At 38.0% G+C, this 22,494-nt stretch overlaps 4 protein-coding genes across 5 annotated transcripts; 3 read left to right on the top strand and 1 right to left on the bottom strand.

Moving 5' to 3' along the window:
- The first annotated feature begins 72 nt into the window (after positions 1–72).
- LOC114528677 (pre-mRNA-processing factor 40 homolog B-like) lies at positions 73–8,289 on the top strand. The gene is given in 27 exon segments (XM_028550355.1): positions 73–225; positions 317–388; positions 606–683; positions 981–1,173; positions 1,444–1,586; positions 1,699–1,818; positions 2,004–2,054; positions 2,056–2,125; positions 2,359–2,389; positions 2,663–2,791; positions 2,923–3,040; positions 3,142–3,279; positions 3,582–3,878; positions 4,209–4,263; positions 4,347–4,480; positions 4,889–5,003; positions 5,093–5,184; positions 5,533–5,649; positions 5,972–6,028; positions 6,123–6,203; positions 6,341–6,439; positions 6,601–6,687; positions 6,772–6,877; positions 7,104–7,147; positions 7,249–7,275; positions 7,592–8,017; positions 8,089–8,289. Coding segments are annotated over 26 exon segments (2,901 nt in total). The 5' UTR covers positions 73–225; positions 317–385; the 3' UTR covers positions 8,179–8,289.
- A 96-nt stretch (positions 8,290–8,385) lies between these two features.
- LOC114528672 (transcription elongation factor A protein 1-like) lies at positions 8,386–11,702 on the bottom strand. Its single transcript, XM_028550350.1, has 9 exons — positions 11,543–11,702; positions 10,857–10,925; positions 10,634–10,742; positions 10,104–10,298; positions 9,975–10,007; positions 9,626–9,780; positions 9,390–9,536; positions 9,197–9,268; positions 8,386–8,987 (listed from the first exon to the last, which is right to left on the bottom strand). The coding sequence occupies exons 1-9, from the start codon at positions 11,609–11,611 to the stop codon at positions 8,979–8,981; spliced, it is 858 nt and encodes a 285-aa protein (XP_028406151.1). The 5' UTR covers positions 11,612–11,702; the 3' UTR covers positions 8,386–8,978.
- Positions 11,703–12,830: 1,128 nt separating this feature from the next.
- On the top strand, positions 12,831–15,635 carry LOC114528718 (substance-K receptor-like). The gene is made up of 4 exons (XM_028550395.1): positions 12,831–13,310; positions 14,415–14,848; positions 14,898–14,953; positions 15,318–15,635. The coding sequence occupies exons 1-4, from the start codon at positions 13,004–13,006 to the stop codon at positions 15,520–15,522; spliced, it is 1,002 nt and encodes a 333-aa protein (XP_028406196.1). The 5' UTR covers positions 12,831–13,003; the 3' UTR covers positions 15,523–15,635.
- An 838-nt stretch (positions 15,636–16,473) lies between these two features.
- On the top strand, positions 16,474–22,438 carry LOC114528862 (neuropeptide FF receptor 1-like). 2 transcript variants are annotated; one of them, XM_028550582.1, is made up of 4 exons: positions 16,474–16,790; positions 20,572–20,727; positions 21,306–21,846; positions 22,014–22,438. In XM_028550582.1, exons 1-4 carry the CDS (start codon positions 16,502–16,504, stop codon positions 22,270–22,272), a joined length of 1,245 nt encoding a protein of 414 aa, XP_028406383.1. In that variant the 5' UTR covers positions 16,474–16,501; the 3' UTR covers positions 22,273–22,438. The 2 variants fall into 2 exon arrangements, with proteins under 2 accessions (XP_028406383.1, XP_028406384.1); XM_028550583.1 differs by lacking the exons at positions 20,572–20,727; positions 21,306–21,846; positions 22,014–22,438 and adding exons at positions 18,112–18,488; positions 18,837–19,000; positions 19,097–19,664.
- The last annotated feature ends 56 nt before the right edge of the window (positions 22,439–22,494 follow it).

Here is a 22,494-nt window from a genome sequence, read left to right as displayed (position 1 = left end):
TTCTTTTGATTGATGTGAACGAGTAGTAAGTTACGACTGCTCTGATGTGTACGAGCTTTTATTTAAACATCCGTAACTAATTCACTCGTTCACATCCCTCAAAAGAAGATGGGTTCCAATTCTCTGCGCAGTCCAATCCAATATGGCGGCAAATCTGGAAGTCCTTGGTTAACTTTGCTTATTTTCCACGTGGAAATAAACTTAACTTTGAGCGCTTACCACCAGGTAAAATCCTGCAGAATAGTACTTGTACTTTGTGTAAAAGATAGAGGTATTCATTGAAATGAAGTCTGACAAATGTGTTTTGTTTTTAAAGGGTTTCTGCGTGTATTTGACTATCTGTCGAGTTTGAGAATCGTATCCGGGTACAAGACGTATTGAAATTATGGTAGGAGCTTCAGCATTGTAGATAGTTTATGTTAAATTGTGTAAATATATTAGTCTTCATCATTTGTTGCTGTAATCGTTTTCCTGGTGCTGACAAAACATCCACTTGGCACTTGTGAACTGAAGACAAAACAACTGAAAAAGTTGCTTTCAGTGTTTCTCTACAACCCGTACTAAATGTTGCAATATTGATTCTCATTTGTCCATGTTCTTTTTAGTCATCTGGTCTTCCACCCACGTCAAACCAATCCGGATTCCCCCCTCCCCCGATGCCCCCCATGATCCCAGGAATGATGGTAAGTCCCAAGTTCTCTTCCCCCCTTCATTCTCCCCCCCCCTCATTCTCCCCCCCTCATTCACCCCCCCTCATTTCCCCTCCCCTCTTTTCCCTTCCCCTCTCTTCCCTTCTCATTCTTTCCCCCCTCATTCTCCCCCTCATTCTTTCCTTCCCCTCATTCTTCCCCCTCATTCTTCCCTCCCCTCATTCTCCCCCCCTCATTCCCCCCTCATTCAGAAGATTACAGTATCTGTTGATCTTGCTGAAAAAATTCTCACAAAAATAAATCACGTATGAAAATATTTCCATTCCTTAGATGCCACCAAATATGAATGCGATGGCACAAGCAGGGTTTCTCCCCCCTGGGATTCCTGGTTTCCCAGGGTTACCCCAAGCCCCAGGTTTCCCACCGATGCCCGCCATGCCAATGTTCAACCCTCACGCAATGCAGGCTATGGCTGGGGCCTTCCAGGCAATGCCAGCTGTGGTCACATCTGTTGCCAGTCCAGGTCTGTATATAAATCTCAGTCCTTCACGTCTTTTGTTTTTAGTGGCAGGATTACGACCATCGATTTGGATTTCCAAGTGCAAAGACATAATTTAGCTAGAGAGTATTTGCATGTTTTCTTACACTATAAGTGCAGTCAAGTTACGCTAAATATACATATGTGGTTAAAGAAGGAAACGAAAATTTCACAGCAGAAAATTTTTCAATTTCTCTAAAAATTGTCCATTATTCGGCATAACTTTGATGTGAGGTTGTTCCATTTCATTGGCAGTTGTTCAGCCAGTGACTCAAACAGTAAAACCAGCAGCAGCACCAGAAGTGACCCTGGAACCGGTCGTACCTGAACTGAAAGAAGAAAAAAGCAAAGAGGAACTTGAGAAAGAGGAAGAAAGAAGGAAACAAAGAGAGGAAAGAGTAGGTCCTTTACAACACTGATACTGCTGCTTGTAATGGTGCGATGGCGGTGCAAGGCTTTTTATACATCTATAGCTTTGTTAAAACCTGGTTTTGTTTGGTCAATCTTTAGAGAAAGGCAGCCATGGTTTGGAGCGAGCACAAAGCACCTGATGGAAGAACTTATTATTATAATTCAGAGACAAAACAATCATCTTGGCAAAAACCTAATGAGCTAAAAACAAATGCTGAGGTAAGGATTCTTACATGAAGTTCTAGTAATGCTGTTGATGTGCAGAATTTGTGCAAGATTTCAAAATTTATAAGCAAGGCAGGCAGTTATTTCATCATGACTTGGACTAAATTTTAACTGTGCGTGACTTGAGGTGTTGAATACAACATGTAAATATGTGTTAGACATGCTGTTCTTGTTTTTAGCGACTCCTGGATGCCAGTCCGTGGAAAGAACACAGTGCGGACGGTGGTCGCACCATATTATCATAACAATGAAACTAAGGAATCAACATGGACAATACCAAAAGAATTTGAAGAATTGAAAGGTAACTAACTTGTTTCGTATTGCAAATTTGCAACAGCATGCGTAACTCCATAAAATGCTCCCAGCAGACCTTATTGAGAGGGATCTGGCTTGGTAATTTACTAGTACCAATTCAAACCTATTCAAATTACAATTTGTATAGATTTTGTGAGCTTCATAAAAGTTCCTGAAATCAGCCGTCTGTATTCCCTAAAAAACACTTAATTCCTGACAAATTTTTTTTCTTCATTGTAGAACGCATCAAAGTCGAGGAACAACAGGAAGAGTATGTTTCAGATTAAAAATTTTTACGTGATTTCAGATTTGTTTTAAAATAGTTATTTCCTGAGGTTACTTTACCTCACAGCTCAGTCAGTTTGGGGTTGCATTGGTCTGGCAAAGCAAAGCTTGAGAGTTCATTTCTCCCGCATGCAGCAATTCTGCCGTCCATTTTTTTTTACAGCAAAGAAACATGGTAGAACGCCACCACAATTACACTTGGCTTCTGAGTGTCCCCTAGTCATTATTCTTTATGAAATATTTCGTGAATTATCTCCAGGGAGGAGCAGAAAAGAGACGAAGAAAGAGCAAAAGAAGAACTTCGAGCGAAAGAGGCGAAGGAACAAGCCAAACAGGAACCAGCAGGAGTCACACAAACCGATGGACCACAACCAGCTTCAGCTGCAAGGTATGGCTTGCTGGGCCTCGTTAGAACCCAGTGATGTAAACCTTGACATTTGAAATGCTGTTTCAGTCCTATAGACCTGCTCTTAGACCTTCAAGTTCTTCTACTATAAAAGATATTTCTTTATTGTCTAGTGCTGTTGCAGCAACCGAGGCATCGTCTTCACCAGCGGCTTCGACTCCCAAGAGAGATTATATTTATGACACGAAGGAAGAGGCGAAACAAGCCTTTAAAGAACTTCTTAAGGAAAAGGTTTGAGCAGTAGTTTGAATAAGAGATGATCTGTACTGAATGTCCACATGGTGCGGTTTGAAAAGAGCGCTGCGTGAGATACGAATCTTATTTTCTTGTAGGGTGTGTCTTCCGTCATGAACTGGGATGCTGCAATGCGGATGATTGTGGCTGATCCACGATACGGTGCCTTGAGAAAGATGAACGAGAAGAAACAAGCTTTTAATGAATATAAAACACAACGTGCAAATGAAGAGAAGGTGATATTTTATTGCTTTATATTCATATTATATAACACAGCCTGAGAATAGACCCGTTTTAGTTTGGCGAAGCAAATCGCACTTCGTGTTAGAATTCCCGTGTTTGAAGTCGTTATGATTAGATTAGATTAGATTAAATTGGATTAGATTACATTAGAATAGATTAAATGAAATCAGATTAAGTGTGATTGGATTAGATTTCTGTCATTAGTCGTGCTACGTTGGCCAACATTTTCGGTTAATATAATATCACATATATCTTCGTATTTTCATTACAATATTCTCACTTCCCAAAATTCTAGGAAGAGCTTCGTCAGAAGGCGCGTAAAGCACGTGATGACCTCCATAAATTCCTGGAATTCCACCCTAAGATGTCGTCGTCTGTTCGCTGGCATCGCGCAACGGAGATGTTCGACGGAGAGCAGGCTTGGAACGCCGTGAAAGAGCGAGAACGCAAGGACGTGTTTGAAGATGTCATCTTCTTGCTTGCTAAGAAAGAGAAGGAAAGAGAGAAAGAAATGAGAATTGAGAACAGAGATTTTATGATCTCTGTCTTCAACAGTATGACTGAAGTCTCGTATAGGACGACCTGGGTTGAGGTGGGTTCAACGGTGGAGTATTTTGGCTTGAAATATTCGTATTGAAGGAACTATCATATACCTGTATAAGAGAGATTTCTGTGTAAGAGAGATGTCTGTATTAGAAAGATATCTGTATTAGAGAGATGTTTGTATTAGAGAGATGTCTGTGTTAGAGAGATGTCTGTATTAGAGAGATGTCTGTATTAGAGAGATTTCTGTATTAGAGAGATGTCTGTATTGGAAAGATGTCTGTATTAGAGAGATGTCTGTATTAGAGAGATGTCTGTATTAGAGAGATGTCTGTATTAGAGAGATGTATTTTATATTTATGTGACCAATCTCTTTTAGGCTCAAGAACAACTGAGAGATATGGCAGTGTATAATGACGATGAAAGAATAAAAGGTAACTACCCAAAATAACAACCTCGCTTCATCAACGTCTGTGACGCGGGCTATGAATGAACAACGAGTTTTGATCATTTCTAGACATGGATAAGGAGGATATGTTGATTGCATTTGAGGATCACATCAGAGCTCTCGAACAAGACCAGGTGGAGGAAAAACAGAGAGAAAAAAACAAGAAGAGAAGACAACAGAGGAAGAACAGAGAAGGATTCCTTGTGAGAAATCTTTCCGCTTTAAGATCAAACATCCGCCATGAATCATCTGCATGACAATAAATCTCGTTAGATTCCTCATCAAAATGGCGGCTCCAATGCTCTCTCCATGCGAGTTTGAGGCAGTTGTTTCCCAGCGTTTCCTGAGCAAGGACGGACAAGATCGATGCCGTTTCTTGCAGGAGGCTTCTATCGTTGTACTCGGCAAAGAGTACGCCGCAATATTCCCACATAAACCAGCCCAGTGGATCGGGAAAATTTTTGAATTTGTGTTTTGAATATTTGGATAAATAAATATCCTATAAGGATATTCCACCAACTCTACCAACCTTTTGCCTTCCCTTCCCCTCCCTCCCCTTCCCAGTCAACCAATGTCATGTACAAAATCATATCTTCCTTTGTATTTTGAAGGCCTTTCTGGACGAACTCCACAAGACCAACCAGATCCACTCGATGTCCCTGTGGTCCGAGATGTACCCAACTATCAGCGCTGATCTCAGGTTCAGCAAAATGCTGGGACAACCTGGTACGTTCAACTCTCAACTCACCGCTTTCCTCTTATTACAAGACGTGATCATATTCGCATCCCAAAATTAATCAAATATTTCATCGCAGGATCGACACCACTTGATCTGTTCAAGTTTTACGTGGAAGACTTGAAGTCGAAGTTCAACGATGAGAAAAGAATCATTAAAGAAATAATGAAGGTCCGTATGCTTTATGACATATACTGTACATGTGCGATTTTCGTCTTTTGGTATATGTGAATGAGTGGCTAGTTACGAAAGCATTGATGTTTACGAGCTCCTATTTGAACACCCGTAACTAATTCACACGTTCACATCTATCAAAAGAAGAAAATCGCACACAGGAATAAATATCTTACTTTAGTTTATAGTTTATTGCTCCTTGTCACAAAAACACAAAATTGTTAACCCATCAACCAGACCTACTCGCTCTTGAAACAGCAAAGTTCATTGCAAACTAGTTCTTAAACACAGCAAAAGCTCTCTGTCACGATTAATTTGTGGGTAATGTTTTCTTGGCTTGTTTAGGAATGTGATTGTACGGTTGAATTGAACAGTAACTTCGACGATTTCTATAACTTGATTCAAAGAGATGACCGCTCAGCCACGTTGGATCCTGGGAATATTAAAATGACCTTTAACAACGTAAGAATTTGGCGTATACTTTATGTAAGGAAGTTAAATGGGCCAGTTAAAGGAAACCAGGGTATGTTTTAAAAGTGTAAATTGTTTGGGGGTTGAGGACGGAGGGAAATCTGAGTTATCAAAGCCAGTCGGTTTATGTATGCTATTATGGAAATCGAGTAGTGTTAATCTAGCTAATCTAGTTAATCTACAGTAGCTAATCTAATTAATCTAGCTAATCTAGTTAATCTACTGTCGCTAATCTAATTAATCTAGCTAATCTATTTGCCACAAAGCCATCGTGCATGAAATGTTTTCAATTATTCCTTTGCCCTATTTTTAGTTGCTGGAAAAAGCGGAAGCTCGTGAAAAGGAACGAGTGAAAAGAGAAGAAAGAGACGTAAGCTTTTATTCAAGCCAACGTAAGCTATAGATTTGTTCTCCCTGCCGTGGTTTGAATTTCTCTTTCTTGTTTTTCCAATGCTCTCCACTAGCAACGTCGGCGTGAAACATCGTTCAAGCAAATGTTGAAAGTATCCTCTCCCTCCTTGGATGAGAACAGCTCATGGGATGAGGTGTGTTTAAGTGAGCCAACTGTGCAGATTTCTTCTTTTTAATACAGCACAGTTTTGATATATTCAATTGACGTAGCTTTTTAACTCTTTATTTGCGTCATAGGTTTGGACGGTAATCATTGTTTATATTATATTAGGTGCGTGAAAGATTCGTCAGCGAACCAGCATTTTTGGCGATGACTGTTGAGTCAGAAAGAATACGATTATTTAAAGAATTTATTTCTTCATTACTCCAGGTTTGATGATATTTGTACATAGATCATGTCTGCTTTAGGGGGGGGGTTGTACCTCGCGCGCGCGAGTCAAAAATTGTCCGAATAATCACAAGAGAGTTTGTAATGAACTCTTATCTAAAATAGCAACAACTTCAAGTTCTCTCGCATTTTATGCTTTACAGGAATGTGGTCATCACCATACCTCCCGATCAACCCACAAGAAAGCAAAGAAAAATAAAAAACACAGAAAACGCTCCAGATCACCTTCGGTCAGTTTATTTACTCTCGTTCACAAGATTACCACCAACTTCAGCGTCAAACGATGACTTGATATAACCTCGTTTGAATTTCAGGCTTCATCAAAGTCCGAAGACGAGTCTGACAAAGAAAAATCACACAAGAAAAAGCGTCACAGAAATAAATCAAGATCACCGTCGGCTTCCTCACAATCTGACACAGGTAAGTTGTTGTTTTGTTGTTTTGTTGTTTTGTTGTTTTGTTGTTTTGTTGTTTTGTTGTTTTGTTGTTTTGTTGTTTTGTTGTTTTGTTGTTTTGTTGTTTTGTTGTTTTGTTGTTTTTTAGTCGTAGTTGTTTTTCCATGTGCCTGTGCCTGATGTTGGGTTTCATAGCGTTTTTTAAAGCGTATATTTTATCTAAACAGCAAGTCTATAAATTTTTGTTTTAGATAAGGATGTTTCCGGCAAAAGAAAACACAAGAAAGAGAAAAAGGTAAAATATGAAATGCAACACGAAATATCTGTTGTTAACGCTTTTGTACGTTGCTTATTGACACTGAAAACTAAATAATGAATTATGTCATATATTTGCAGAAAGCAAAGAAAAAACGACGTCATTCAGTAAGAACATTCGTCATTTTAAACCATAATCACATATGCATTGTAATCCACAAGCTGTCAGTAGGCCTGGATAGTTGAAAAAGAAAAACGTCACTTTATCTATATTTTAAAACGTGAACATACTGGGCCCAGTTGTATAAAAAACTAATTAACTTTTAACAGAAGTTAAGGAGAGAATTGGGTAATCAGAGTTGTGCATTTCTGAGTTAACCAGGATTTAACTATGCAAAATGTAGTTAACGAGTTTTATACATACAACCGGCCCCTGTGCAGTAACGCTGGTTTAAACGTTGCATTTTATCATATCAAAATTTAGCCCTCGTCAGGTTCTGAGTCCGACGAGACACGTAAAGACAAAGAACGTGCTCGCGAGAAAGAACGTGTTCGTGAACGTGAGCACGAGGAAAGAGAACGAAAGGATAAGGAACGCGACGACCGTGAGCGCGAAAAAGAACGCACGCGCGAGAAGGAACAACGTGAGCACGAAGACAAAGAACGTTCGCGCGAAGAAGACGGCGAGAGAGCACGCGAGAAGGAACGTCATGCGCGCGAGAAGGAACGCGAAGACGGAGAAGACGAGAGACCACGCGAGAAGGAAGCGAGGAAAACGAAAGAAGGAAAGAAAGAAAAACGAAGTGAAAAGAAGAAAAAGGAAAAGAAAGCGGAAAAGAAACGGAAAGAGAAAACTCGAAAAGAATCCGAAGCTTCTCACTCTGAAGAGGAAGCACAAAAAACGAAAAAAGTAAAATAATTTTTTGATTATTTTCTTCCAAATTTCGCATCGTAAAATTCTTATCGGATTTCTTTCTTTAGACCGACTGGAATACTTCATCTAGTGAGAGTGAAAGTGAGCTGCAGAACAGGAGAATGGCCTTACTACGTCAGCTGCAGGAATCTCCATAGCAACGCGGATGATATTTCAAACGATGATTAATTAATTTTATCATGTACTTTGAGATATTTTTGTCGCGATAAAAAATCACTTATATTGCTCATGTCAGCAGTTAAGCCATATGGTGCATTAGAGCTGACAGTATTAACCAGTTTATCAACAGCACTGGGTCAAAATGTTTAGTATATTGTAATGTTTCCTCAAATGCTAGGCAAAAATCCTTTAGCAACCGCTATTTATTAGAAAAACAACATCACAAATCTTACCATAACACATTATAATATAAATCGTAACTCTATAAATGTTTCAACAGTCGAGAAGATTTAAGACTTAAATAACATGTCGCGTGACGGAAGCTGTAGTTTTTCATAAAATCAAGGGAGTTTCTCCATGGCAAAAAAACAGCAATTAGCAGCTACACTCTACAATCCATGAAGTCTAACTTTGTACATCTGGGGTTGGTTGTATGAAAGCCGGATAGTGATTGTCTTCAATCGTACTATAAATGCTTGAAAAGCGATAAAATTTCAACTTTGCAACCAACAATTATTAAAGAGGTCCTCGATTTAGTAATACCTAAGATTTAATCAAAGTTATACCAAATCACGGGCGATTTCAGAGCGATTGAAAAAACCACTATCCAGTGGATAGCGTTATCCGGCTTTCATACAACCAGCCGCTTGTAAAATACTTGAGAAATACTAGGAAATTCTCCTATAATTTGTTAAACAGTGTCCTATCACAAAACTCTAAATCTTTCTCCCCAGTCGATGAGCTTGCAGCATACGGGAACCTCGCCATGATGACGTCATTAGCAGAACTAAAAGAAATGAGAGAAAATAGGATATTAGAAATTGCAAAACGCAAGATTTCATCTCAAGCAAATACTGGCTATTCTTTAGTTATAAAATGATGCTCTTATTTTTGTGTTTGTCTTTGCAAACAATTAGCCATATCCCCGCAGGTTCTACCACCTCAGATATACTAAACAAGCAACGGAAAGTCGCAGATTGATAATTTGACACAAACCTTCCATCTGTTGCCACACTCTTGACAGTACACAAACGTTGTCATCGGCTCGTCGGCACTTCGCGTTTGAACCTAATAAATATACCTTTGTGCATGAGAAACCTGCTTTTCAAGTTGGGAGGAGCTTGGTTATGGTATCAGCACTTGGAGAAAAGTTATCAAGGATGAAGAGATTCTCAATGGTCCTCTTTACCTGTGTGTAAGTACAATGCCTTTTCTGACATTTTCCACATTTGAAAAGGTCCGTCGGTGTTCCTGCTGTCACCGCCATTTGAGCATCATTGATCGCTTCTTTCGTGAATTTCTTTCGCAAAGTTTTAATTTCATCGTTTGCCATTTCCTTTTGAGGGAAAATAAAACATAAACAGGATTGTTTGCTAAACCAACAACTAAAGCTCCTTGGTGAAAAACGAACGATTTTTGTGTTACCTCTGCCGTCATTTTCGCCATTCGTTCTGGTGGTATTTCACCATTCAACACTGCTTCTCTAAGCTTTGAATTTTTTGCATCACGAAGATTTGAAACCCTGCTACGAACTCTCGTTTTGTACTTTGTATTTGTATCATTAAATTCTTCGAAAATACCTTCACAAATGCATCAAGGAATGACCTGAACTTGTTCTTATACACACATGCCAAAACATTTTGGGAAAAGGGAATAGAGTTTACTGAACTATTAGAAAGAGAAGCTTAAAACTAATTGAAGTGGTTTCTGGGATAAATGTTGGTACATATAATGGATATAAACTGAAAATAAAACTTTCAAATACTAAGGATACAATGCTCAATAGCACCAGCTATACTCTCTGCATCTAAATATTACAAAAGGATAAACAATATTTACTTAGCAAAACAAGTTCTCAAAACTAAACAAAAACCTCATGTATTATTTCAAGATTCTACATTACCTCCACAACCCTCCTCTTCTGATGATTTTAAGGAATTCTTAATCATTTCTCGACACTTCTGTCTCACATCATTATTGGTCGCTGGCACAAATTTCTTTTCCACTTCATTTTTGACAGTGGTCTCTGAAGACTTAGATTTGCTGGATGGTTTCTCAGACTCAGTCTCCCCCTTGCTGTTGCTAGAGCTTTCCTTATCTAACAAGGGGTGAAATGGATTGTTTTACTTCACAAGAGCTTGTAACAGAATTGAAAGGGGTTTATATAGTGTCTTTTGCATATTGTCTCTGCTCACAAACCACTGAACATTGCTCAAATTTAATGCTTTGTATATTTCCCAAGATTTCTTATATTCATTTGGAAGCAAAGCAAACTAAAAGAGTGTCAAATGATGTGATAGTTCTGATATCTTAGGCAGCAGGACACATCTGGGTGTATTGCATGCTAATAGGTTAATACAGCAGCAAAAGTTAGGGCATTTATAGGTTGACACTTGACAGACTGGACAATAGTTTTGTTTGCAAGAATGTTACCTGTTAGTAATTTTTTCCAACTCTTTATTAGACCTTTTGAAATGGTCTGCACTTCAGCGCTTGTGCTGGACTTTCTTAGAACATTTACTGCCATTCCAATTCTTGTTTTCTGCATTTAAAAAGATATCACCAAAATTAGCAAGATGTAGAAATGGTTCAAATAGATTTTATAAAAATAAAAAATAAGAACCAATTAACACTAGCATCCTTGGCGTAACCTGACCTGCAACACATCCAGTGTTATCGGGAGATCTTTAAGTGTCTTCAATAGATCAACAGCAACCTCTTGACTCTATACAATATTTTGATATTTGTATGAAAGGTTTATTATAAAACACTGCCTGTGACAATGGATGAATTGATACTGGGTATTTTGCAAAATGTAGATGCATAAATATGGATCAGGCTTAGATTCTAGTCAGGGACAGACTTCTGTTTGTTCATATATAGAAAAAGAGCTTGAGTTTTATGGTCAAAGCACCATAGATATTGAAATAGTTGATTTCTGGTACTGTAAGAGACATACTATTGTGAAATGCTACCAGGTCTGTCTGGAAGCATATACATTGTAATCTCACCATGATATCTGAACGACCAGACAACTGATATGCTTTGGATGTTCATTCAAAGGAGAAAAAAAATTGCCGCCAATAATTAAATTACAATCATTCATAAACATTAACCTGGGTTTGATACGCGAGAAATGACAGTGGAAAATGAAATACATCTTCTATGTAACGGTGGTTTAAACCGACACGATAAATCGATGACAAAAATATATTATTTCATAGATTGTAAAGGAAAATTGAATGAAATATAGAAGAGTAAGAAGACATATTCCATGAATCCACGTTCATAGAAATGATACAATTAACCATACGCGTGCTGTTTTAGACATAAAATACTCACAGAATTCTCCTCAGAGACAATCTTATCCAGTTGTTTAGCTAGCTTCGCTACTTCTTGTTCAACATTCATTTTTATTTTCGATTATTTTCTAAATTTCCAATATTTATACATCACAACAAACATTCACATGCAGACATTAACATAGCCCCGAGTCGCATTATTCACGCCGCCTTTCTGCCGATAAAAATATCGCTGATTATTCGACATTGCTTCAAGACATTTTGTACATGCGCAGTGGCTGTTAAGGTTCGCCTTTCCGAGATCGGAACTTTACCCCACCTTTCCTGCCTGGATCTATTTATAGTTTATACTGGATAGCCCTATCAGTTCTAAACTGTTCTTCCTAAAGGTCCAGTAAGGATCATCTCTTATTGATCCAGTGTTACTACAGGAGGAAACCTAAACTAAACTAACTTTATTTATACTGGATAGCTCTATCAGTTCTAAATTGATCTTCCTAGAGATCCAGTAAGGATCATCTATTATTGATCCAGTGTTACTACAGGAGGAAACCTAAACTAAACTAACTTTATTTATACTGGATAGCTTTATCAGTTGTAAACTGTTCTTCCTAGAGATCCAGTAAGGATCATCTCTTATTGATCCAGTGTTACTACAGGAGGTAACCTAAACTAAACTAACTTTATTTATACTGGATAGTTTGATCAGTTCTAAACTGTTCTTCCTAGGAGGTCCAGTAAGATCCTGTTATAAGTCTCATTAATCGATTTCTTAATTTCGATGTCGTAGTTGCCAAAGGCAATCGCATTTTACCATTTTTGGTGTGTCTTTTAAGTTTTAAAGAAAAAAATGTTAAGCAGTTGTGTATAGCACACTCGGAAGCGGCGAATTCAAAGCCTTTGTCAGACAATACATATCTCTTTCATTAATTAGCGATTAGTAAACATCATAAAAGATTTTATAAATAAAAGATTTCATCTCCGTTGAGTGTTGAAAGCGAACAAAAATATAAAATTCGTGCGATTTTTTTGAAATATGAAACTCCATTTCTAGAATTTTATCATTAACGTCACCCACAAATGTTTCGTCAACGGCAAAAAATTTTCCCGTGTTTTAACAAATCAGTGCAAACCAGGAAGACGAGAGCTCAGAGCTGTGTCATTGTTCCTGTTTTTTGCAAGTTGAGCGTGACGTGATGTGGAACACGTACGGAACTTCAAATTAATATTGATTCAGTTCATGATTTTAGACTCAAGTTTGGATTCGTCAAGAGGTTAGAAGTGTGTGTGCTTTGAATTTTGTTTGCTTAACTTAGTCGTCTGATTAATTGCATCAATTTTTAACTCAAGAAAGTTCAAGGACAGAAAACTCTGAGTCGTGTCAGCAAAGACTGCCCAAAGAGTGCCCAACCACATTCAACAACAACACAGATAAAGTTCAAAGTCTACAGTGATATATTTTGTTATGGTCTGAATTAAACCTCAGGTGTTATTTGTAACGATGTTCATGGAACTTCAAGGTAATTTATCAACAAGAAATGGCTCAAACACAACTGCTGTTAACAACACAGATCATGAGATATACAACAAACTATCTGCGGCACCACTATTTCTGACGATATATGCTGTCGTATTCATCGTTGCCGTTGGTGGTAACTGCCTGGTCATCTGGATTATGACCACACATCGTAAACTTCACGAAGTTACCATTAACTATCTGCTGGTCAATCTTGCTGTAGCTGACCTCATTCAAACATTTTCGAGCATATTTCATGTCGCGGATTTTATGGTAAAAGATCTAAATATCGGTAAGTTTTTTCTTGAGAATCTACGCATTAAGATTAGTCCAGTTAATCGATGTGGTTCGCAACAGGGAACCGCTGGTGTCATTTACCGTAGGCACGGCTTTCTCCGAAGGATTTTTTAATGGTAAATATATATAGTGACTCTTTATAAATATTGTGCCATACAAAATGCTGTACGCTACAGGAGTTTATACTAAATTTGGCCATGTTCTTCTTGATAATTTGGCTAAAACACAACTTGATATTGGTTGATAGTGTGCTTTGATTTCCCGCTTAAGATGTTGGCTGTCGTGAAATGATATAAGATGATCTGTATTGGCTGTTAGAAGTCGTGCCGAATTACATGAAATAGAGTGCGACTTAAGAGCATGCCGTTATCGGAACTTTTGACAATCAATATTGCTGTGCTAAGAGCGCTTTGCTTTCTCAGTATTCCAGAACTTTTTCAGGAAGTAAAAAGTTTGGAAAACATCCAAATCTCGCGTTTTCCCAAATATTTTATTTGATAGCTACTAAGAAAAACTTTATAATCCCTGACTTGACCACACAATACGACCACTTGTTAAAACTGTAGCTCAGGTGTAAAATGAGTATAAAAATAGGTTTTTAGTTAACGTATGCAATCAGTCATCAGTCATGCCCGTATATAGTTGCCCATGTTTTAGGAAGTGAATCACGGATATCTTGTACCTCACTGTCGCTTTTGAAGGCCGTGTTTTATCATAGATATCCGTTCCAAGGTATTTCGGAATAATAGACAAGGTTTATTAAACTTGAGTGGCACTTCAAGAAGAAATATTTAGTGATAACTGCTGCTCGTTGACTTTATTCAAATGATTTACTTATAAATTTTTAATCCTACTACTGACCTACTATTGTTACTTTTGAAATGATGCTCATAGTGCTAAATCCAGCCTAATAGGATAGGATAGGAAAGGAAAGGATGGGATAGGATAGGATGGAAGTCTTTATTTTCTAAATCAGCTGAACTAAGATGGACTCAACCTCGTACCCGGAGAAATTTCTCTTCAAGAGCCCGGAGAAATTCCCTGTGAATACGAGATTGAGCAGGGCTTGGCTGAATCATTTTTACTGATTCCATTTTAGGCAACGTTGGTTGTAAGTTCCAGCTCAACATGTTCAATATTCCGTATGCTGTTTCGGTTCTAACTCTTACTCTCATCGCTTACGAACGCTACTGCGCCATTTGTAAACCTGTCTTCTTCACCGAGGTAAAGCATCGAGTTCGTTGTATCATACCAGCAATATGGCTGGTGTCCATCTGCGTTTTCATACCAACCATCATCTATTGTGGTCTAAGAATGGACACGAAGAAAAACCAACTGACTTGTGATTGCACACAAAGGTGGCCAAGCCTGAGGTCCATGAATACCTACGGTATATTCCTGGTCGTACTCCTGTATGTTATCCCGCTGGTCATTATTTCTAGACTGTATTTCGTGGTAATTCGCAGGCTCAGAAGGCCCATCCCTGGGGAGCAGCATGGGACAGTTACGACTTATCAGTCGCGACAAGGAATTGTAAAGATGCTTCTTATAAACTGTGATTTGTTTTGTCATCTGGACACCTTACAACGTGTTGTATTTCCTGAAGAGAATTGAATATGATTTCCGACGGATATATAGGTGAGTTGAAAGAGATATCAGGCTCAATTGACTGGCTATAGAGCTATCAGTAAAAAATTAGTTTAGTTTAGGTTTCCTCCTGTACTAACACTGGATCAATAAGAGATGATCCTTACTGGACCTCTAGGAAGAACAGTTTAGAACTGATAGAGCTATCCAGTATAAATAAAGTTAGTCAGTTAGCGGTTTAGGTTTTCTCCTGTAGTAACACTGGATTAATAAGAGATGAGCCTTACTGGACCTCTAGGAAGAACAGTTTAGAACTGATAGAGCTATCCAGTATAAATAAAGTTAGTTTAGTTCAATTCTCCTCTTGTAATAACAATGGATGAATGATTGATACATGTTCTTTATTCATCTGTAGATTCGTTTGGTATCCAGCTCTGCTTTTGGCGTTCATAAGCTGTGCATTCAACCCAATAATATATTGCTTCTTAAGCAAGAATTTCCGAAAGGCTTTAAGGTCTATCGTGTGCTGTGTCAAAGTCCCGAAAATCGGTGGCATTTTGTCAAGTGGAACGCCGTTAACTCCACGGAGAACTGTCCGTACAAGATTAACATTTAGATGAGTGACGAGGATTTAGGATAGCAACTAAGCCGTGATGTTGATAGGCTACACGTTATAAATCTTAAAAAAAATAAGATTTATACACATGCAAACTGACATCATAAATTCATAATGTTGGAGATGAACTGTGGATGAAGGATGGAATACAACGTCGTTAAAATTTAAAAGGATTTCTTGTTTGGCAATGACCATGTATTTTGCGAGCTTTGGCAGGAAACTTATCTTTGAATGTTCAAGGATTCTTTTGTATTTCAAAAATACTCCTTAACCATCTTTGAAACAACTAACTTGAGCAACTAAACGAGGTTTACACAGCTGCAAAAACTCAAGCATTCTTGAATATATTCCGTTGCCATTCTTTTAATTAGATTTTTTTTAATATAGATATTTAAATACATAAATCATCGCCTCATATAATGTTGATATACTTCAAGACTCGCGATTTTCAAGATTTTTAATCGTCGTAAATTATGTCAAAAAGTGAAAATGAAGTTTTTGTTATTGTTTGTTCCGGTATATCGAACACTACTTGCCTTTCTCGATCATAAATATAGTTGGTATATAATATATCTACTGTTCAATATCCGAATATAATCTTTATTGCGATTGTATTAACAAATAGTCATCACAGACACAGAAGTCTATAATTGAAAGGTTCAGTTTAGTAAAATCATAGAATATATTATATATTGGATCGTCTGCTGTCATAAATATTTGCTAACAAAACTTGCTTTCCGAACTGCATATTAATAAGCTCAATTCACAACACTTCCTCAATACACATCAAAAACTCGCCTTTCTTCCTAAATACTTCATTCTAACAACAAGGAAGTGATATCCTACGATAATCATCAAGCTTTTGGTAATTTAAAGCGATAACAACGACTGACAGGTCATATTACAGAAGCAGGTGCGCCCCATATTGACTTCCTTTTTAATCAAACGTAAAATTGTTAAACATTACAAAAAAGTTTGCAGGCATGAACAGTTTTGAAAACTTCACGGGTTGGACGAATACGACGTCCAATAAAACTCAAGCAGAAGTTTACAACAAACTTTTCTCAGTGACGATAATTATGACTATTTACGCATTGTTCCTCGTTGTCACCGTTACTGGTAATGGTTTGGTTTGCTGGATTGTCCTCACGAATCGTAGAATGCACGATTCGACAAATATTCTTTTGGTGAATTTGGCCTTGAGCGATCTGCTGATGGCTCTCGCCTCGACCTTTCAATTCGCAGATTTTGCAGTGAAAGATTTGAATTTGGGTAAGTTACATAAGGAAAATAATTGTGGCTATTTTGTTTCAAGTTATCATTTAAGAGTGGGGTGATGGGATTAAGCCCTATTGACTTGCGAAATGTATAATATAGTATTTCAATGTAATTCACATTCCAAAGACGCTCATTCATGTTTCATCCAGGGCGCTTGTTTCATCCTCATAGGAAACGCATTTCAATGGCGTCTTAATATAGTTTGTTCTGCACGTCTTTAATATTTACGCACGACATTTAATATGATGCCTCACTTAGATTGATGGCACAATTAATACCTGATATTAATCAGATCAGATGATTGTCTCAGCGTGTCTCAGTTTATGATATTAAACTTGAATGTTAATTGTAACATATTCATTTTCATTCCCAAACCGAATGCCAAATGAACGTAGACGTGTAATTTCTTTTGCAATCTTTGAGTTGAATTTCTGTCTCTGTTCGTCGCTGAGCTTCTTGTACCTGGAGTTATCGACATATGTTTATTACATGAATGATTTCACGAAGTTTGCTGCAAGTTTATAAGTTACATCAAGTTGTTTGTCCGAGTTAAAAACAGACCGAGGCAAATGATATAGTAAATTTCGACAGAGATATTGTATTTAATAAGCTACGGCAGTAATTGAAGTATATCAACCTACAACCATCTGATTCGCGATGAATCATGATTGTTAGTGAGTCAGTGGGTGTATGACGCCATTTTGGAGGAGTTTTTCGGAAGACGTAACCAGTTGATGATACGATCACAAATACGTTGGTGTCCATCAACAGAAATTTTGATTCTTACAGCAGGGACGAAATTGACCACACATGCCATATTTCTCTTTTTAAATCAAAGATAACAACATCTTTTTTATTCCAATGTTTGTAAGGCGCCATATTTTTACCGTCCAAGGCAGTTACACTTGCTCATTCGGTCTCGAAAGTAACAATGCGCGAGATATGCTAATTAGTCCTAGCAACCGCCGCAAATCAGCCCACGCCGAAGAGATCTGATTTCGCCTGCGAGTGGGTGGAATATCAATGACATTAGAGGATCACTAAACAATCAGATAATACAGAAAACATAAATCCAGGAGCACAAAACGCTTTTTTTGTCCGCCGATTTTTTACGCATGATACAAGGCGGTATTAACACGATTTTATATTCAGTAATTAAGATATCGTTTGGCGGGAAATCATTGAATTAACCCCAAACCTCAGCTGGCGATTATCCCCACTGATAAGCCCACGAAAAACCTCACTGATTTATTAATCCATTAATCTAATCAACTTATTTGCTGAATTTTAATTTCTACATTTGATCCACATCCAGGTGACGTCGGCTGTAAGTTTCAAGTGAATATGGTGAACATTCCTTACGGTGCATCTTGTCTAACCATTGCCTTTATCTCATTCGAGCGCTACTATGCAATATGTCGACCACTGGACTTAGATTATGTCAAAGATCGCCTGAAATACATCATTCCATCGATATGGCTGCTCTCTTTCGCGATATACTTTCCAACTCTGTATTTCTGTGGAAGTAATCTAAAGCGTGAAGGGGATCAGCTTAGTTGTGATTGTACCCATCGCTGGCCAAGTCTTAGAGCGAAGAATATCCACGGTGTTTTTATTGTAGTTGCTTTGTATTTCATACCGTTTACAGTGGCGTCGTGCTTCTATTCTGTAGTCATTCGTCGTCTGAAACAGGTTCGTCCTGATATTGCGAATAGTTTCATAACCAACCTGGACCTTGCATCATACACTTACAGCACCCTGACTCATCACAAATTCCCCCTGTCAGAGTCAGAGTCAGAGTCTGAGACACCTGTTTGTATACTATATAAGTCTGCTTTGAACTAGTCAACGCAAAACTCAGATAACGATTGTCACACGCGCTGAAAAGTCTAGAACTCTAGGTTTCTCAACCACAATTTCCACCGCACTTCACCGCAATTTCCACCGCTATTCACCGCAATTTAGACTATTTGTCCATAGAGAGGTGTTCATGAGGTCAATCCACTGTACTGTATCGTAACGTACATTTGTGTATCGCAGGTGATCCCTGGGGAGAATGAGGGTAATCTTGCTGTGTATAAATCAAGGAGAAGCGTTGTTAGAATGGTCATGGTCACATTGATCGTGTTTTTTGTCGCTTGGACGCCTTATAATATTCTCTACATGCTGAAAAGATTGGAGGTTGATTATCGCAGCGTCTACACGTGAGTTCTGTGTGATTTAGCTTCGTTAAAAAGCCTGTAGCGAAAACTCAATCCTCAGCATGACGAAAATTCTAAATGACTGGCTTTCTTTCCTAGATACGTGTGGTATCCATCTCTTCTTCTGGCCACAACCCATTGTATGTGCAATCCAATTATTTACTGCCTTCTTGGAAGTAATTTCCGAAAAGCGTTCAAGACAATACTTTGTTGTCAAAGTTGCCGCGTCCCTGGCTTCATTCAAGATTTTCTTCATCAGAGTTCAAGTGTAACACCTACCCGTCAAACGACACGTCAATTTCACATCAATGAAATGCAAATGATAGCTTGATTTAATGTACAAGCTTTCCCGGAAATATCTGTGTTTTTTTAAAGAGATGGGAATCTTCCGAACTTTGTGGTCGGTTCTTGAGAACCTGAATGAGTTAGCAAACCAGAAACCTCGGGGAAGAACTGATCGTTTCTTAAAGATCTACCTAAGTCATCTCATGTCACCCTACTAAAGTCATCTTGGTGATAATGCCAGAAACGCAAAACGACTGGAAAAACAATATCACAGTCAATATATGTATAAACTCAACTTAGTAGAGTAGACAGAATTTCTGAAACAACAAGAAAAAAATTTGATATCGTCGATAAAATTCAAAAGATAAGTGGACTTGTTGAAACTGTCGTTAACTATATATGTTTTTACCCGGAAGGTAATTCTGCGAATTTAAACAACTTATTTAAATAAAATTCATTCATGTTTAAAAAAATGCAGGTTCCCGAATAAGTTCAGGAGATATGAAGACGTATCTTTTCATGCATAGCCTGAAATTCTTTCTGAAGTTTTTCGGTAACTCGTGCAAAAACAATTGTCGACCTGTAACAATCATCAGAAACAACAGAACTCGCAGAGAATTTAGTGATTTTATTGAAGTATAGTATAGTATAGAAGTATATTTCATCTTTGACATAATAGATTAGTGATAAACTGATTGAGATAAGTTAGCATCATCAACTTCGTGACCCAAAATACTTAAAATTCCTTTAAATGTTGTGACATCGTCGATGCACTACAGATATTAGGTGACACCTCTCTGTGCACCCGGGCTTTCCGGTACCCATGTCTGACCCGTGTATGCAAAATAAGAAGAAACATTTCTATTCGTGAATCATGTTAGGGAAAATACAGACAGTCACATTAACTGGTTTAGCAATATAAATTTGTGGTAAACGGCAATAGGAATGTAAACAAGGAAATTCTTTTTGGAATGTAAATTGTGCATTTCGAATGTAAACATTTTAAGGCTCAATTAACTTCCGTTTAAATACTTCGTAAAATAATTGCGCAAAACTTGTTTGGAATATCAGGATGGTAACCACAAACAATTTGATAAAGAAATACTCAGGAAGTCTTTGAATCTTAGTGAATTAAAAAGACTCGTTGCTAGATATGTCTTCGCCAAACCAGTCATATTGCAACACCACATTCTGCAACAATACGGACAAAGATATTTACAATGCTCTGTCTGGTGCTTCCGTTCCAATATTCCTGACAGTTTATACCCTAATTCTTATGTTTGCTGTAGTGGGAAACTCATTGGTATGTTACATCGTTGCAATTAATCGTCGTATGCACGAAGTGACTTATTATCTATTGGTGAATCTGAGCGTCAGTGATCTGATACAAGCATTGGCGACCATTTTTCAAGTCACTGATTTTATTGTAAAGGATCTAAATTTGGGTAAGTTTTTCGACAAGTCCAGTGCATGATAATGAGAGAATGGACTTAATTCTTTCTTGTCCATCTGGACAGCAAAAATGATACTGTAATTCCGGGCTATTTTGTGCGATTGTCTACTTTTGTGCTGTTCACAAGTGATGCATTTGGTTTATCTGTTTTTTACTAACGACAACATAAGGTTAAAGGTTTCCCAAGAGAATTTCAAGCAGAGAGAGGAGTTATAAGTATCAATTGTCTCGTAAGTCAATATTATGCAACTGAAATCAAAACAATTGCTGTTCTTTGCACGTATGTGGCCTTGCTGCCTCCAGCTATAGAAACAGATCTTTCCGGAAGGCACGAACGAGGCGTCTTCTGAATTCTGAATCGATATTTTGCTTCTGTCGTGCGTGGATATTAGTACTTCCAGTGGACCTCAGGAATTTGCCGCAGGATTCGAATAGTTAAACTAAATTTGGCAGTAATCCATAGAAATGAATTTATTCTTAATCCAGGTTCGTTTAGGTTTATTCCGGTCCGTCTATCATCTTTTAAAGAGCTGGATCCCACTTTAATTTCAATTGATTTATATCTTTTAGGAAATGTCGGTTGCAAGTTTCAGATTAACATGGTCAACATTCCCTACAGTTCATCAGTTTTGACACTTATTGTGATTGCAATCGAGAGGTATTGCGCTGTGTGTAAACCACTGTTCTTCGGTGATTTCAAAGCGCTTCTGAAATACATCATCCCTTCAATATGGCTGCTGTCTTTCCTAATCTATTTCCCTACGATGTATTACTGTGGTGTCAGGTGGAATGCTGAAGAAGACCAGCTCAGCTGTGATTGTACATACCGCTGGCCAAGTCTGAGGGCGAAGAACATCTATGGCGTGTTCATTGTCATCGCTTTGTACCTAGTCCCTCTCACCATGATTTCTGGATTCTATTCTAATGTGATTAGAAGATTAAGGAGAGCACCCCCCGGCGAAAGTGATGCAAGTGTGGCGGCCTATAGATCGAGACGGGGGGTTGTCAAGATGCTGTTTGTAACAATTGTCGTCTTTTTCCTGTCCTGGACTCCTTATAATATTCTGTACTTCCTGAAGAGGATTGAATATGATTTCAGAAGTGTATATAAGTATGTTTCAGATTTTAGAGTCGAATAGATTGAAATTTCAACATTCAACAAATTTTTGGTGAGATTTTTGCTCTGTGAACTTAGTTTCGCGAGCATTTGTGGACTGTGGCCATTGAAACTTTTTTACTGCTGAAAAGTTGTTGACTCATTTTGTGTTTGAATTGTAGATATGTGTGGTATCCTGCACTGCTGTTGGCATTCCTGGGTAGCGCGTGCAACCCTGTCATATACTGTTTACTCGGCAAGAATTTCCGCGATAGTTTTAAATCAATATTGTGCAGCTGTGAGGGTCGATGTCATCTGCCTTTTATCAGAAAACCTCGTGGAAATACCACCTCCAGGACACCCACATCACGCTCAATGGAAAACATCGTGTTGGAAAATATTCAAAGCACGGACACTGACGTGACGGACAAGAAGCAATAACGGAAAAAGCGATCACGTCCCAACTGGTACGAACAGAAACTACGATGAACAGTTTGAAATTGTTCAGTATTCCTGATGAATGAAAAGAATAATGCAAATTGTTATAAAATATTTCATTGTTGGAGTTGATACTCCACAGAGCCCTGATTTGCCTGACACATTCCAATTATCCAAATTTCGTTAAATAAACTAATTAAATGTAATTAACTAGTAATGATTGAA

Source organism: Dendronephthya gigantea, unplaced genomic scaffold (genome assembly GCF_004324835.1).
Source record: "Dendronephthya gigantea isolate DGI-Jeju-01 unplaced genomic scaffold, DenGig_1.0 000051F, whole genome shotgun sequence".
NCBI classification, from domain to species: domain Eukaryota; kingdom Metazoa; phylum Cnidaria; class Anthozoa; order Malacalcyonacea; family Nephtheidae; genus Dendronephthya; species Dendronephthya gigantea.
Note: the sequence above shows the minus strand (reverse complement) of the source record. Positions and strands in the feature narration are given on the sequence as shown.